Here is a 14,387-nt window from a genome sequence, read left to right on the forward strand (position 1 = left end):
GTTTGCAGGGCTAGGCAGTTTTCTGTTTCTTATAGGCACACATCATCTCCATGCAGGAGGCTCCATGCTCAGAGCCATGTGTTTGTTGCAGGCTAATCAGACTAAAATGAATTACCAGCAAATTTCAAGCATGCAAACTGCATGTCCAGAGCTTCTCCCAGCTTCTCTAACAGGTTTCCTTGGACCAGTTGTAGCCACTTGGTAGCGACCCAGTCTTTGACTATTTCAGGGAGTGTCTGAGATACTGTGCTAAACAAGCCCATGACCTGAACAAAGGGAATATAATTGCATTGCTCAATGTCTTTGCCACAGTGTGACTAAATGTGTCAAGGACACACCCAGACAACAGACCAGCTACTTATTTATTTTGTAGTAAGCTCAAGAATGCAAACGGTTGCATTATGCCATGAAAAGTATTTGTCTGCTTTCTGATGTCTTATTTCCTTCCATATTTGTCACATTAAAATGTTTCAGATAATCGAACATTTTTAATAGATTTGGACTTTTTGTTTTTTTTAAAGTGCCTTATGGATTTACTTGGGTTATTTTTTTCCAATATCAAGATTAGTTTAATGTTTTGAAACTCGTAAGTGTGACCAATATGCAAAAAGCAAGACATCAGGAAATCTGGGGTAAATATTTTTTCACAGCACTATATATCTATTTTTGCATAGCGCTTTGTTCTTTAAATTTGACTTGTACATATTCACACCCCACTTCCTTCCTCATATTTCTAGGCTCCACCTGAGCATACAGGCCTCCCATTTCTACTGCATTGCTCACAAACTTTCTGTTAACTCCCCTCACCATGCACTTCTCTTTCAAATAAGATCTGCCAGGTGGATTCATGTCCAAAGATTTTCCACCCTTTTTTTTCTTGCTCTTCGTCTTCCAGTTCACATTAGAGTAAATCAGTTCGTTCTCGTCCCCTTTCTTGTCTGATTTTTTGCATCCTCCTTCTGCATTTTTTGGCCCAGAGCTTGGCAAGTCAGTGCTGCTTGGTCCAGCGATGTTTGCAGGGTGAAGATTTTCTGCCCTTCTCAGTCCATCAGCATTTGCATAAATGCACTCTTCTGTTGTGTTTGGTTCCTACAATTACATAGAAAATATCAGTGGTAAAGATAATCTACTTCTTGTTATATAGTTACAGAAGCATCAGCATTTGTCAACACTGTTAAAAGGAAGATAAAGCACCTCATTTCCTTCTTCAGTCAGAGGCTGACTCGTTGCAGTTGTGTTGTTTTCATCTGTTAAGTGACCTTTATTTTTACAGGGATTCTTCTGAACCCTGAAAAATAAAGTAGAACATCAAGCTTATATGCATACAATACATACATTGTAGTTTTGCCAATATTTACATTTTAGTTCACAGCATGAATTTACAAGACAGGCTAAAGCAAAAAGTCACTAGCTCAACCACCTCTACAAAAGTGAGTTAAGGCTTATGTTAGATTAATTGTCTGCTAGCAAGCAATAATACAGTTGTACATGCATTACTGAATGTTAACAGACAAACGTCTTGAAAATGAATACATCCAAATATTAACCACCAGTAACATGTTATATGGACTGTTGATGAACACATTTGATTGATATTACATTTAATCAATAGTGTTACCAATGTTGAGTATAAAGTCAGCTGTTTTTTAACAAATGAAGGCCCAAATAAACAAAGTAATTATCAGCATTTAGTCAAATAGAATCAGGACAAATAAAGTTTACTGTAACACTACAGTGTGAAGATTTTCTGAAAAAGTCTCAAGTTGTTTACTTACCTGATAAAAAACACATATAGTAGCAGTGCTAACAGCAGCACTGCAAGAGTGGATATTATCGCTGGATACAGAACTGAATTTAAAAAAAGAAAAAGAAAAATACCCTGTATATTAATCGTGTAGTCTTTAAAAAACGATTTTTGTTTGAACTCACAACATACATTTTATGAAACTCCTAGTGTGTCTATTATAACTGGACTGAAGTAACAGATTCATTCTTTATATGGATTAGAGGGTATCTAAAATTTCTTGCAAAGAAATTGATTGCAAGTGAATCCTAGAGGAGCATAGATGTAATCCTAACATTATCTCTTAGTGGGCTCTGTAGAGTACACTATATCACTGGCTAAGGTTTCAAATTTCCTTGGTCTCCATTTTAGTACGTATACAACTTAAGCAATAATATTTACAAGTGTAAAAAAAGACATACGTTGATGTTCTGTGGAAATCTGTTGGCTGCTGACACAAAATTGTTGGCTGGCTGAGCCCAGAGAGTTGAAGCTGCGGCAAAGCAGGGTGAGACGATCCTTCTTATGAGGCTGATTCAGAGTGAAGAAGCTCCTCAGAATTGTCCTGTTCAGAGTCTGATTGAATATTTCACATTTAGAGTGATTGACAGGTAGTTCATTCAAATACCACTGTATAGTGGGGGATGGGTTTCCCAGAGTCTCACAGGAACAGTTGAGCTGACTTTGTGTTGAGCTGCAGTGTGATGAGAGCAGGATCTGTGGAGGATCTGTCATTGAAGAGAGAGAGAGGAGTTAGTCACAATCATGTTGAATACATTTTACAGAAATTACCAAAAAGAAGCACTGATGATGGTTATTACTATGAAGCAAAATCCTTTTTGAACATTTTAAATTTAAATTTTACTGAGTTTGACATCCTTTTCAGACTTGAGCTAAACAGACTGTTAACTTTAAATCTTTAATTTATAAAATGTGTTTGTTCCCCATCAGTTTTCATGATTATTGTTAGCGCTGCATCACAAATACTTTCTTACTGCTCAGCTGGCATTACTGCAGCATGTCAGAGTGACATTGCTGTTTGTTGGTATCAGATCTGCTGTGGTGTTGGGTTTTACATACACAGTTTTGAGTTTATGGACTTTAAATTTCTATATATTACTAATATTTTCTGTTTGGCTCTTAGTTTGTTTATCACATTTTCATCTTCATGTATTTAATTCTTAGTTACAGTTTCTATTTGTAATAGAGATTTTTTTTTTTACTTCGCTCAGTATTTGTCCATGTTTTCCTTCTCTGCATTTTCTTCCTTTAGTTTTGTGTCTGATTTTCCCTTTTTGTTATTTATGGTTGGAAACGTATTCTTAGTAATTGTGTAGTGCTTCTAGGTTTACTTGTCTGTTTTTCATTAATTGTCTTGAATCTTTGTGGGATCCTCTTGTGACCCTCCTGTGTTTCATTAACTGATAACCCTTTGTGCTTATAGTGCTTTCTCCTTTGCTTGTTTGTTATGTGCATCCTAGGTGTGCTTGTGCCAGTTTTTAAGATTACCCGTTTTGACTCATTTGCTGGATTCTTGACATTTATGGATTCTGTTTATATTGTCTCCTGCTCCGGCTAAACAAAGGTCATTTTTGTCATTGAATTAGTCTGACTCTCTCTTTATCTTTTTTTGTTGAATCTTAATATTATACAAATGCACATGCAAATTAGATGTGGATAGAGAATATGCTAAAGAGATATAAAATGTGATATTTACACTGAACTTCAATTTGCATGTTTCTGGAGCGTCCAACTCCAATTTCATTTTCAGCTTTGCAAAACAAAGCCCGTGTGTCTCTGCAGACTTTAATAGATGAACTCATTCCTGTCCCAATAAAGGTCTCCTGGTTTCCATCAGCTCTGTACCAGGTGTAGTTCCTCACTGCTGGGTTGGCATCACTGCTGCAGGTCAGAGTCACGTTGCTGTTCTCTGGTACTGGACCAGAAGGACTGACTGAAACTGTGATGTTTTTAGGTGAATCTGAAAAAATGAGCACAGAAACATGCACACTGAAATGTTAAGACACTTTTATTTACAGAATAAGTGTGAATATCTGTAATACAGTAGTGCCCCGAAAGATATTTTTTAAAAAATAATGTAAAGTACTCTTCAATGCATAACAAAATATTGTACCTCTAAGTATTAGCAGAGAGCAAACCACACCAAAATAAAGATTTCTTCTTAAGCAGAAACTTAAGAGTAAAAATGACAAGTTGTTTTTCTTGGCTTGTATCTTTCTGAACACTCTGTTCATGTCAAATTAAACATTTTTTTTTCTGTCTTTATCTTTCTGAACTTATTTATTGATGCAAGTTCTAGAGACATTTGATGAAAGTTTGAATTTTTTAGTTCTTCTTACATTGTGCCTAATATTGTGCCTGTCAGAAATCCCTACATTTATTAACCAATACTTAAATTAATTACTTGTAATGTGATTATTGTCGGTCTCAGAATTTAACTCTGATCAGTTACTACTTTAGTTTCATTACAGTAATTCACGTATTGCACATCTTTCTCAAGGAAGCAGCCACCTACAATAACATCATAGACATCGAGGAGTACACAGACACGGTGAGCTCATACATCCCCAAATGCATTGATGATGTTACACAAATGAAAAGCATCACAACTCGAGCCAACCGGAAGCCATGGCTAACAGGAGATGTCCACAGGCTGCTGAAGGCCAGAGACAAGGCCTTCAGAGCTGGGGATGAAATAGGCCTGAGAACAGCGAGAGCCAACCTGTCCCGTGGCATCAGGAAAGCGAAACAGGACTACACACACAAGATAACCTCCCACTTCAATGATAGCAAGGACGCACGAAGCCTATGGCAAGGCATCCAGGCTATTACAGACTACAAGCCTGCAGCGCGTAGCTGTGAGAGCGACACCACTCTGCTCAACAACCTGAATAGCTTCTTTGCACGATTTGAAGCACAGAACAACACACGCCCACAGAAAACACCACCACCTCCACACGACCAGCCTCTGTGCCTGTCTGCTGCCATCGTGAAGAGGACACTCATCACCATCAACGCCCGAAAGCAGCGGGTCCAGATAACATCCCTGGTAGTGTGCTGAAAGACTGCGCAGAGGAGCTGAAGGATGTCTTCACAGACATCTTTAACACCTCCCTGAGGCAAGCCACTGTCCCATCATGCTTCAAGACTGCCACCATCATACCTGTGCCAAAGAAACCATCCCCAGCCTGTTTCAGCGACTACCGCCCTGTGGCACTGACACCCATCATTATGAAGTGCTTTGAACGACTAGTCATGTCACACATCAAATCCACCCTGCCTCCCACCCTGGACCCATACCAGTTCGCATACAGAGCGAAACGATCCACAGAGGATGCAATCTGCTCTGCCCTCCACCCAGCCCTAACTCATCTGGACAAGAAAGACTCATATGTGAGAATGCTGTTCATAGACTTCAGCTCAGCATTCAACACCATAATACCACAACAACTCATCTGTAAACTGGACAGACTGGGCCTCAGCACCTCCCTCTGCAACTGGCTGCTGGATTTCCTCAGCCAGAGGCCTCAAGCGGTGCGTGTGGGCAACAAGGTCTCAAACAGCATCACCCTGAGCACGGGGGCTCCACAAGGCTGTGTGCTCAGTCCTCTGCTCTTCACCCTGCTGACACATGACTGCACACCAACCTACAGCTCCAACCACCTTGTGAAGTTTGCGGACGATACAACGCTGGTGGGGCTCATCACCAAGGGCGATGAGACCCACTACAGGAAAGAGGTTGAGCTCCTGACCACGTGGTGCAGAGACAACAACCTCCTGCTAAATGTTAGCAAGACCAAGGAGGTTATTGTCAACTTCCAGAGAGGCCACACCTGTCACCCCCCATTGACCATCGACGGCGCAGCGGTGGAGAGGGTGAGCAGCACCAAGTTCCTGGGGGTGCACATCAGTGAGGACCTCTCCTGGACCACCAACACAGCATCACTGGCCAAGAAAGCACAACAGCGCCTCTATTTCCTGCGCAAACTCAAGCGGGCAAGTGCTCCACCACCCATTCTGACCACATTCTACAGAGGAACCATTGAAAGCATCCTTTCCAGCTGCATGACTGTGTGGGGGCGGTAGCTGCACTGACTATAACAGGAAAGCTCTACAACGCATTGTGAGAACAGCTGAGAGGATAGTTGGTGTACCACTCCCCTCCCTGCAAGACATCTACACCACCCGCCTCACCCGCAAAGCCATCACAATTGTCAACGATGCAACCCACCCCGCGCACTGTCTGCTTAGCCTCCTGCCCTCTGGAAAGAGATACAGAAGTCTCCGCTCCTGCACTACCAGGCTCACCAACAGCTTCATCCACCAGGCTGTGAGACTGCTGAACTCTCTCCTCTCCCGGCTCCCAGCCAGCAGAACCACCAGACTGGCAGGAGTATAGGAAGACAGACTGGACTCTACCCTCCCCCACCCCCCCACCCACGCACACTCCCCAACAAGGAAACACTCTGAACCAAGAACTGGAAAACACTCCTGACTGGAAACAACTACCTCTGCATTGCAATTGCACACACCTGCTGCTATATATTTTTAGTATTTTTTTAGCACTATTTATATTATTTATATTACTACTACTGCTGCTACAGTCTTATGCTGCACTAAAACAAAAACCCTTACCAACCACAACCTGGGACTACCTCAAGTAGACTAGTATACTACTTTCCAGGGCACACTGTTGGAACACTTTATCATATGTTCGGTCTTGTCTTGTTATATCCTGTATGTTACCTAAATATAATGCCTTAAGTCTACCTGCACTTTTTTATTTTATATTACCTTATTGTTAGGACTGTTTTTGTTGTGCATCTGCACTTTATTGTTGTCAATGTTTACGCATGGGACAGTGTGAAACGTAATTTCAATTCCTTTGTATGGCAAGTACATTTGAAGAAATTGACAAATAAAATTGACTTTGACTTTGATCTTTCAATCCTATTAATGGAATTCTAGTTGGGATATGTAAAGAGTAAATATGGAAAATTAATACATACATTGAACATCTATTTGTAGGTTGCTTGATCGTTCACATCCAAGTGCATTTGTAGCCTTGCAGAAAAATGAACTTTTGACTTTTGAAACAGTAACATTAAAAGAGCTTCTAGTCCCAATGGGAGCCTCCTGGTCTCCATCAGCTCTGTACCAGGTGTAGTTCCTCACTGCTGGGTTGGCATTACTGCTGCAGGTCAGAGTCACATTGCTGTTCTCTGGTACTGGACCAGAGGGACTGACTGAAACTGTGACATTTTTAGGTGAATCTGAAAAAATGAGCACAGAAACATGCACAATGAAATGTTGAGACACTTTCATTTACAGAATAAGTGTGAATATCTGTAATACAGTAGTGCCCCAAAATATATATTTTAAAAAATAATATTAAATACTCTTGAATGCATAAGACAATATTATACCTCTAAGTATTAGCAGAGAACAAATCATACCAATAAAAGGTTCAAGCAGAAACTGAAGAGTAAATATGACAAGCTGTCTTTCTTGGCTTGGATCTTTCTGAACACTCTGTTCAAGTCAAATAAAAATATTTTTTCTTCTGTATTTAACTTTAACTTTAACTCTCTTTAATCTTTAACTGTTGTATTGATGGAAGCTTTAGAGCCATTTGATGAAAGTTTGAATTTTTTTTAGTTCTTCTTACTGTGTGCCTAATATTGTGCCTGTCAGAAATCCCTACATTTACAACCAATACTTAAATTAAATACTTGTAATGTGATTATTGTCGGTCTCAGAATTTAACTCGACCCCAAAGATCAGTTACTGCTTTTAGTTTCATTACAATAATTCATGTATTGCACATCTTTCAATCCTATTAATGGAATTCTAGTTGGGATATGTAAAGAGTAAATATGGAAAATTAATGCATACATTGAACATCTATTTGTAGGTTTCTTGATCGTTCACATCCAAGTGCATTTGTAGCCTTGCAGAAAAATGAACTTTTGACTTTTGAAACAGTAACATTAAAAGAGCTTCCAGTCCCAATAAAGGTCTCCTGGTCTCCATCAGCTCTGTACCAGGTGTAGTTCCTCACTGCTGGGTTGGCATTACTGCTGCAGGTCAGAGTCATGTTGCTGTTCTCTGGTACTGGACCAGAGGGACTGACTGAAACTGTGATGTTTTTAGGTGAATCTGAAAAAATGAGCACAGAAACATGCACACTGAAATGTTAAGACACTTTTATTTAGAGAATAAGTGTGAATATCTGTAATACAGTAGTGCCCCAAAATATATTTAAAAAAAATTTTTTTTTAAATACTCTTCAATGCATAACACAATATTGTACCTCTAAGTATTAGCAGAGAGCAAACCACACCAATATAAAGATTTCTTTTTAAGCAGAAACTTAAGAGTAAAATGACAAGAACACTCTGCTCATGTCAAATTAAACATTTTTTTTTCTGTCTTTATCTTTATGAACTTATTTATTGATGCAAGTTCTAGAGACATTTGATGAAAGTTTGAATTTTTAGTTCTTCTTACATTGTGCCTAATATTGTGCCTGTCAGAAATCCCTACATTTATTAACCAATACTTAAATTAATTACTTGTAATGTGATTATTGTCGGACTCAGAATTTAACTCTGATCAGTTACTGCTTTAGTTTCATTACAGTAATTCACGTATTGCACATCTTTCAATCCTATTAATGGAATTCTAGTTGGGATATGTAAAGAGTAAATATGGAAAATTAATACATACATTGAACATCTATTTGTAGGTTGCTTGATCGTTCACATCCAAGTGCATTTGTAGCCTTGCAGAAAAATGAACTTTTGACTTTTGAAACAGTAACATTAAAAGAGCTTCCAGTCCCAATAAAGGTCTCCTGGTCTCCATCAGCTCTGTACCAGGTGTAGTTCCTCACTGCTGGGTTGGCATTACTGCTGCAGGTCAGAGTCACATTGCTGTTCTCTGGTACTGGACCAGAGGGACTGACTGAAACTGTGACGTTTTTAGGTGAATCTGTAAAATGAGCCCCAAAACATGCACAATGAAATGTAAGACAGTTTTATTATTGAAAAAGTGTGAATATCTGAGATAGTATGATCTGGACATCTTACACCTCAAAATTGCTATTATTATAATGATTATTTACTTTATTTTGTGTAATTACTTGTTCTTGAACAAATAAAATAAAATCCTATTTCTAAGCTTGGGTCAAGAGAAAACAACAAATGTAGTTTTAGTTTAAGTAAAAACTGAGAAGTAAAATGACAAGGTGTTTTTCTTGGTCTCTAATATTTTGAAGACAAAAACACATATATTTTCCTGCCATGCAACTCGATTAATGGATTTCTAGTTGGGTACTAGTCAAGGTACATAAACAATAAATTTGTAATATTAATACTTACACTGGATGTCTATTTGGAGGTTGATGGATGCTTTAAATCCAACTGTATTTGTAGCCTTGCAGAAGAAATTATTATTGATTGTTGAAACTGTAATATTTAAAGTGTGTCCAGTCCCAATGAGAGCCTCCTGGTCTCCATCAGCTCTGTACCAGGTGTAGTTCCTCACTGCTGGGTTGGCATTACTGCTGCAGGTCAGAGTCACATTGCTGTTCTCTGGTACTGGACCAGAGGGACTGACTGAAACTGTGATGTTTTTAGGTGAATCTGCAAAATGAGCCCCAAAACATGCACAATGAAATGTAAGATAGTTTTATTATTGAAAAAGTGTCAATATCTGAGATAGTATGATTTGGACATCTTACACCTGAAAGTTGCTATTATTATAATGATTATTTCGTTTATTTTGTGTAATTACTTGCTCTTGAACAAATAAAATAAAATCCTATTTCTAAGCTTGGGTCAAGAGAAAACAACAAATGTAGTTTTAGTTTAAGTAAAAACTGAGAAGTAAAATGACAAGGTGTTTTTCTTTGTCTCTGATATTTTGAAGACAAAAACACATATATTTTCCTACCATTCAATTCTGTTAACGGATTTCTAGTTGGGTACTAGTCAGGGTACATAAACAATAAATTTGTAATATTAATACTTACACCGGACGACTATTTGGAAGTTGATGGATGCTTTAAATCCAACTGTATTTGTAGCGTTGCAGAAGAAATTACTGTTGATTGTTGAAACTGTAATATTTAAAGTGTGTCCAGTCCCAATGAGAGCCCCCCCATCAGCTCTGCACCAGGTGTAGTTTTCTACTGCTGGTTGGGCATTACTGCTGCAGGTCAGAGTCACTTTTTGGTTTTCCGATATTGGAGCAGAAGGACTGACAGAAATTTGTACATCTTTGGAGGAATCTAAAAATGAGTATTATGATAATTTGTTAAATGTAATATTCTGTAAATCACACATCACAGCTGCTTTTGCACTTTAACTGAACTCATCATATCATCATATTACAGACCACAAAGCCAAATGTCAAAAGTAAAACTTTTCTGCAATTCTACTTTCTTGTTCGAGCTTTAGAGGGAATCTGAAAGCTCCGACAAACTCATGTTTTAAATTAGAAACATGATAATGTGAGAAAATGTTATAATAGGATGTAAATGAAAAACTGCTGTTTAAAATAAAAACGACTGTGCAACATGACTCACTAAATGTAGTTTTGTTTTGTCAGTTCTGAAGACATCCTAAAGTAAAAAACAGAGCTAACAAAAGAAAGATCACAAATCAGTGAAAATAGTTTGAGCAGAAACTGAAGAGTAAATATGACAAGCTGTTTTTCTTGGCTTGTATCTTTCTGAACACTCTGTAAATGTCAAATAAAAATATTTTTTCTTCTGTGTTTAACTTTAACTCTCTTTAATCTTTAATTGATGGAAGTTTTAGAGCCATTTGATGAAAGTTTGAATTTTTTAGTTCTTCTTACTGTGCCTGTCAGAAATCCCTACATTTATTAACCAATACTTAAATTAAATACTTGTAATGTGATTATTGTCAGTCTCAGAATTTAACTCTACCCCAAAGATCAGTTACTGCTTTTAGTTTCATTACAATAATTCATGTGTTGTACATCCTTCAATCCTATTAATGGAATTCTAGTTGGGATATGTAAAGAGTAAATATGGAAAATTAATACATACATTGAACATCTATTTGTAGGTTTCTTGATCGTTCACATCCAAGTGCATTTGTAGCCTTGCAGAAAAATGAACTTTTGACTTTTGAAACAGCAACATTAAAAGAGCTTCCAGTCCCAATGGGAGCCTCCTGGTCTCCATCAGCTCTGTACCAGGTGTAGTTTTCTACTGCTGGGTTGGCATTACTGCTGCAGGTCAGAGTCACATTGCTGTTCTCTGGTACTGGACCAGAGGGACTGACTGAAACTGTGACGTTTTTAGGTGAATCTGAAAAAATGAGCACAGAAACATGCACAATGAAATGTTAGGACAGTTTTATTTACAGAATAAGTGTGAATATCTGTAATACACTAGTGCCCCAAAATATATATTTTAAAAGATAATATTAAATACTCTTGAATGCATAAGACAGTATTATACCTCTAAGTATTAGCAGAGAACAAATCACACCAATAAAAAGGTTCGAGCAGAAACTGAAGAGTAAAAATGACAAGTTGTTTTTCTTGGCTTGGATCTTTCTGAACACTCTGTTCATGTCAAATAAAAATATTTTTTCTTCTGTATTTAACTTTAACTCTCTTTAATCTTTAACTGATTTATTGATGGAAGCTTTAGAGCCATTTGATGAAAGTTTGAATTTTTTTTAGTTCTTCTTACTGTGCCTAATATTGTGCCTGTCAGAAATCCCTAATTTAAATAACCAACACTTAAATTAAATACTTGTAATGTGATTATTGTCAGTCTCAGAATTTAACTCTACCTCAAAGATCAGTTACTGCTTTAGTTTCATTACAATAATTCATGTATTGCACATCTTTCAATCCTATTAATGGAATTCTAGTTGGGATATGTAAAGAGTAAATATGGAAAATTAATACATACATTGAACATCTATTTGTAGGTTTCTTGATCGTTCACATCCAAGTGCATTTGTAGCCTTGCAGAAAAATGTACTTTTGACTTTTGAAACAGTAACATTAAAAGAGCTTCCAGTCCCAATAAAAGTCTCCTGGTCTCCATCAGCTCTGTACCAGGTGTAGTTCCTCACTGCTGGGTTGGCATTACTGCTGCAGGTCAGAGTCACATTGCTGTTCTCTGGTACTGGACCAGAGGGACTGACTGAAACTGTGATGTTTTTAGGTGAATCTGTAAAATGAGTCCCAAAACATGCACAATGAAATGTAAGATAGTTTTATTATTGAAAAAGTGTGAATATCTGAGATAGTATGATCTGGACATCTTACACCTGAAAATTGCTATTATTATAATGATTATTTCGTTTATTTTGTGTAATTACTTGCTCTTGAACAAATAACATAAAATCCTATTTCTAAGCTTGGGTCAAGAGAAAACAACAAATGTAGTTTTAGTTTAAGTAAAAACTGAGAAGTAAAATGACAAGGTGTTTTTCTTGGTCTCTAATATTTTGAAGACAAAAACACATATATTTTCCTACCATTCAATTCTGTTAACGGATTTCTAGTTGGGTACTAGTCAGGGTACATAAACAATAAATTTGTAATATTAATACTTACACCGGACGACTATTTGGAAGTTGATGGATGCTTTAAATCCAACTGTATTTGTAGCGTTGCAGAAGAAATTACTGTTGATTGTTGAAACTGTAATATTTAAAGTGTGTCCAGTCCCAATGAGAGCCCCCCCATCAGCTCTGCACCAGGTGTAGTTTTCTACTGCTGGTTGGGCATTACTGCTGCAGGTCAGAGTCACTTTTTGGTTTTCCGATATTGGAGCAGAAGGACTGACAGAAATTTGTACATCTTTGGAGGAATCTAAAAATGAGTATTATGATAATTTGTTAAATGTAATATTCTGTAAATCACACATCACGGCTGCTTTTGCACTTTAACTGAACTCATCATATCATCATATTACAGACCACAAAGCCAAATGTCAAAAGTAAAACTTTTCTGCAATTCTACTTTCTTGTTCGAGCTTTAGAGGGAATCTGAAAGCTCCGACAAACTTTTAAATTAGAAACATGATAATGTGAGAAAATGTTATAATAGGATGTAAATGAAAAACTGCTGTTTAAAATAAAAACGACTGTGCAACATGACTCACTAAATGTAGTTTTGTTTTGTCAGTTCTGAAGACATCCTAAAGTAAAAAACAGAGCTAACAAACGAAAGATCACAAATCAGTGAAAATAGTTTGAGGAGAAAAGTCTGCATGTATGAAATTAAATTCAAACTTTAAAAGTCTTCATTATATTTCATTATAGTTTTGCATTTTCAGTGTGAAATGAAGATGAATCATTCCAATATGCTTTGCATGTATGTTCAACGACTCAGTATTAAATTCAGATACTAATACAAAACACTTTTACTGTTAAATATCCTATAAATAAAAAGCCTTGGTAGTTTACTGCACATTCATGTTGAATAGTGATGTCAGATAATTTGATAAGTAAATGATTTAAATTAACAACAGTGTTTTATTATTATCAACTTTAATCATCTTTACGCAAAGCACATGCTGAGTTCCTCTCACTCACCCTGCAGCAGAGAACAAACGAGAAGAAAAGTCAGAGTCCCAGCCATCTTTGTTGCAAGAGAGTGAAGTTTCTAATCCCTAAACCTAACCAAGGAATAAAAAATGGCAGATTAGCCTGGGTAAAAGACCTAAAGTTGAGGCACACAACGATGTGCGCTGCTGACAAAGTTTCTGGGCTGCCTTTCCTCAAAACACCCATCCCTCAAGATTCTCTCCATTTAAAGCAATGCATTATCAGGGACTGTAACATCTAGTCCTTTTACTGAATAAGGGAGTCTGAAGTTTACACATGTAAACATCTAGTCATGGTCATTTTGAAAAATATAGATACATAAATGTTCAGCCAGAAAAAAAGAGACTATATAACAGCATACAGTGTTGATTTCACAAAGCTTAAACATTAAATGATGAAAGAGAAGAAAGAGGAAGGTGTGAGCCTAAAGCAGTTATTGCATTTATTAAAATATTCTTCATTATTGTTTCTGATTTCTGAAAAATTCTACTAAAGACAGTGAATTCATGTCTTGAAAGCCTCAAAATTTGTGAAAAATGAATCCTCTCACGTTTGTCCAGACAAACTTTTTTATTCTTTTTTATTACTTTTTCTCCAAACATCAAAAATATGACAATTCATCTAAATATCTGTGAATCAAAGAACTACAGAAAATCACATCATATTTTCCTAAAACCTTGAAATTTGTGCCATAGTGAAAATATGATAACTTACATTATTTCATGATGTTTGTCGAGCAGTCAGTTCTTTGGATGTGAGGTTTTTAAAGAAGTGTTCAACAAAAATGTAAAATGAGGAACTAACACAAAAGATACAGTGAGTGTGAAACTGACCAGAAGTAACTGTAAATACTGCCACCTTTTTTCTTACCACCATCTCTGCAACAGAGAACATGCTGTAAACATTTGTATTCACTCACATTATTAACTTGTATTTGGTTTTGGGCTTTTTTGGGGGGGGTGACTAAATGCCTGAAG

At 37.0% G+C, this 14,387-nt stretch overlaps 1 protein-coding gene across 1 annotated transcript in view; it reads right to left on the minus strand.

Moving 5' to 3' along the window:
* Positions 1-14,160, minus strand: part of LOC120432758 (sialoadhesin-like) — a 58,829-nt gene extending 44,669 nt beyond the window's left edge. The window contains exons 1-10 of the mRNA XM_039619713.1: positions 14,125-14,160; positions 13,399-13,481; positions 12,416-12,673; positions 11,763-12,026; positions 10,884-11,147; positions 9,840-10,097; positions 9,187-9,450; positions 8,534-8,797; positions 7,700-7,963; positions 6,814-7,077 (exon numbers count right to left, since the gene is read on the minus strand). Of these exons, the coding sequence (XP_039475647.1) occupies positions 6,814-7,077; positions 7,700-7,963; positions 8,534-8,797; positions 9,187-9,450; positions 9,840-10,097; positions 10,884-11,147; positions 11,763-12,026; positions 12,416-12,673; positions 13,399-13,444 (2,146 nt within the window). The 5' untranslated portion in view covers positions 13,445-13,481; positions 14,125-14,160. The remainder of the gene's footprint in view (positions 1-6,813; positions 7,078-7,699; positions 7,964-8,533; positions 8,798-9,186; positions 9,451-9,839; positions 10,098-10,883; positions 11,148-11,762; positions 12,027-12,415; positions 12,674-13,398; positions 13,482-14,124) is intronic.
* Positions 14,161-14,387: the final 227 nt, after the last annotated feature.

This window comes from Oreochromis aureus, linkage group 11 (genome assembly GCF_013358895.1).
Source record: "Oreochromis aureus strain Israel breed Guangdong linkage group 11, ZZ_aureus, whole genome shotgun sequence".
Taxonomy (NCBI): Eukaryota; Metazoa; Chordata; class Actinopteri; order Cichliformes; family Cichlidae; genus Oreochromis; species Oreochromis aureus.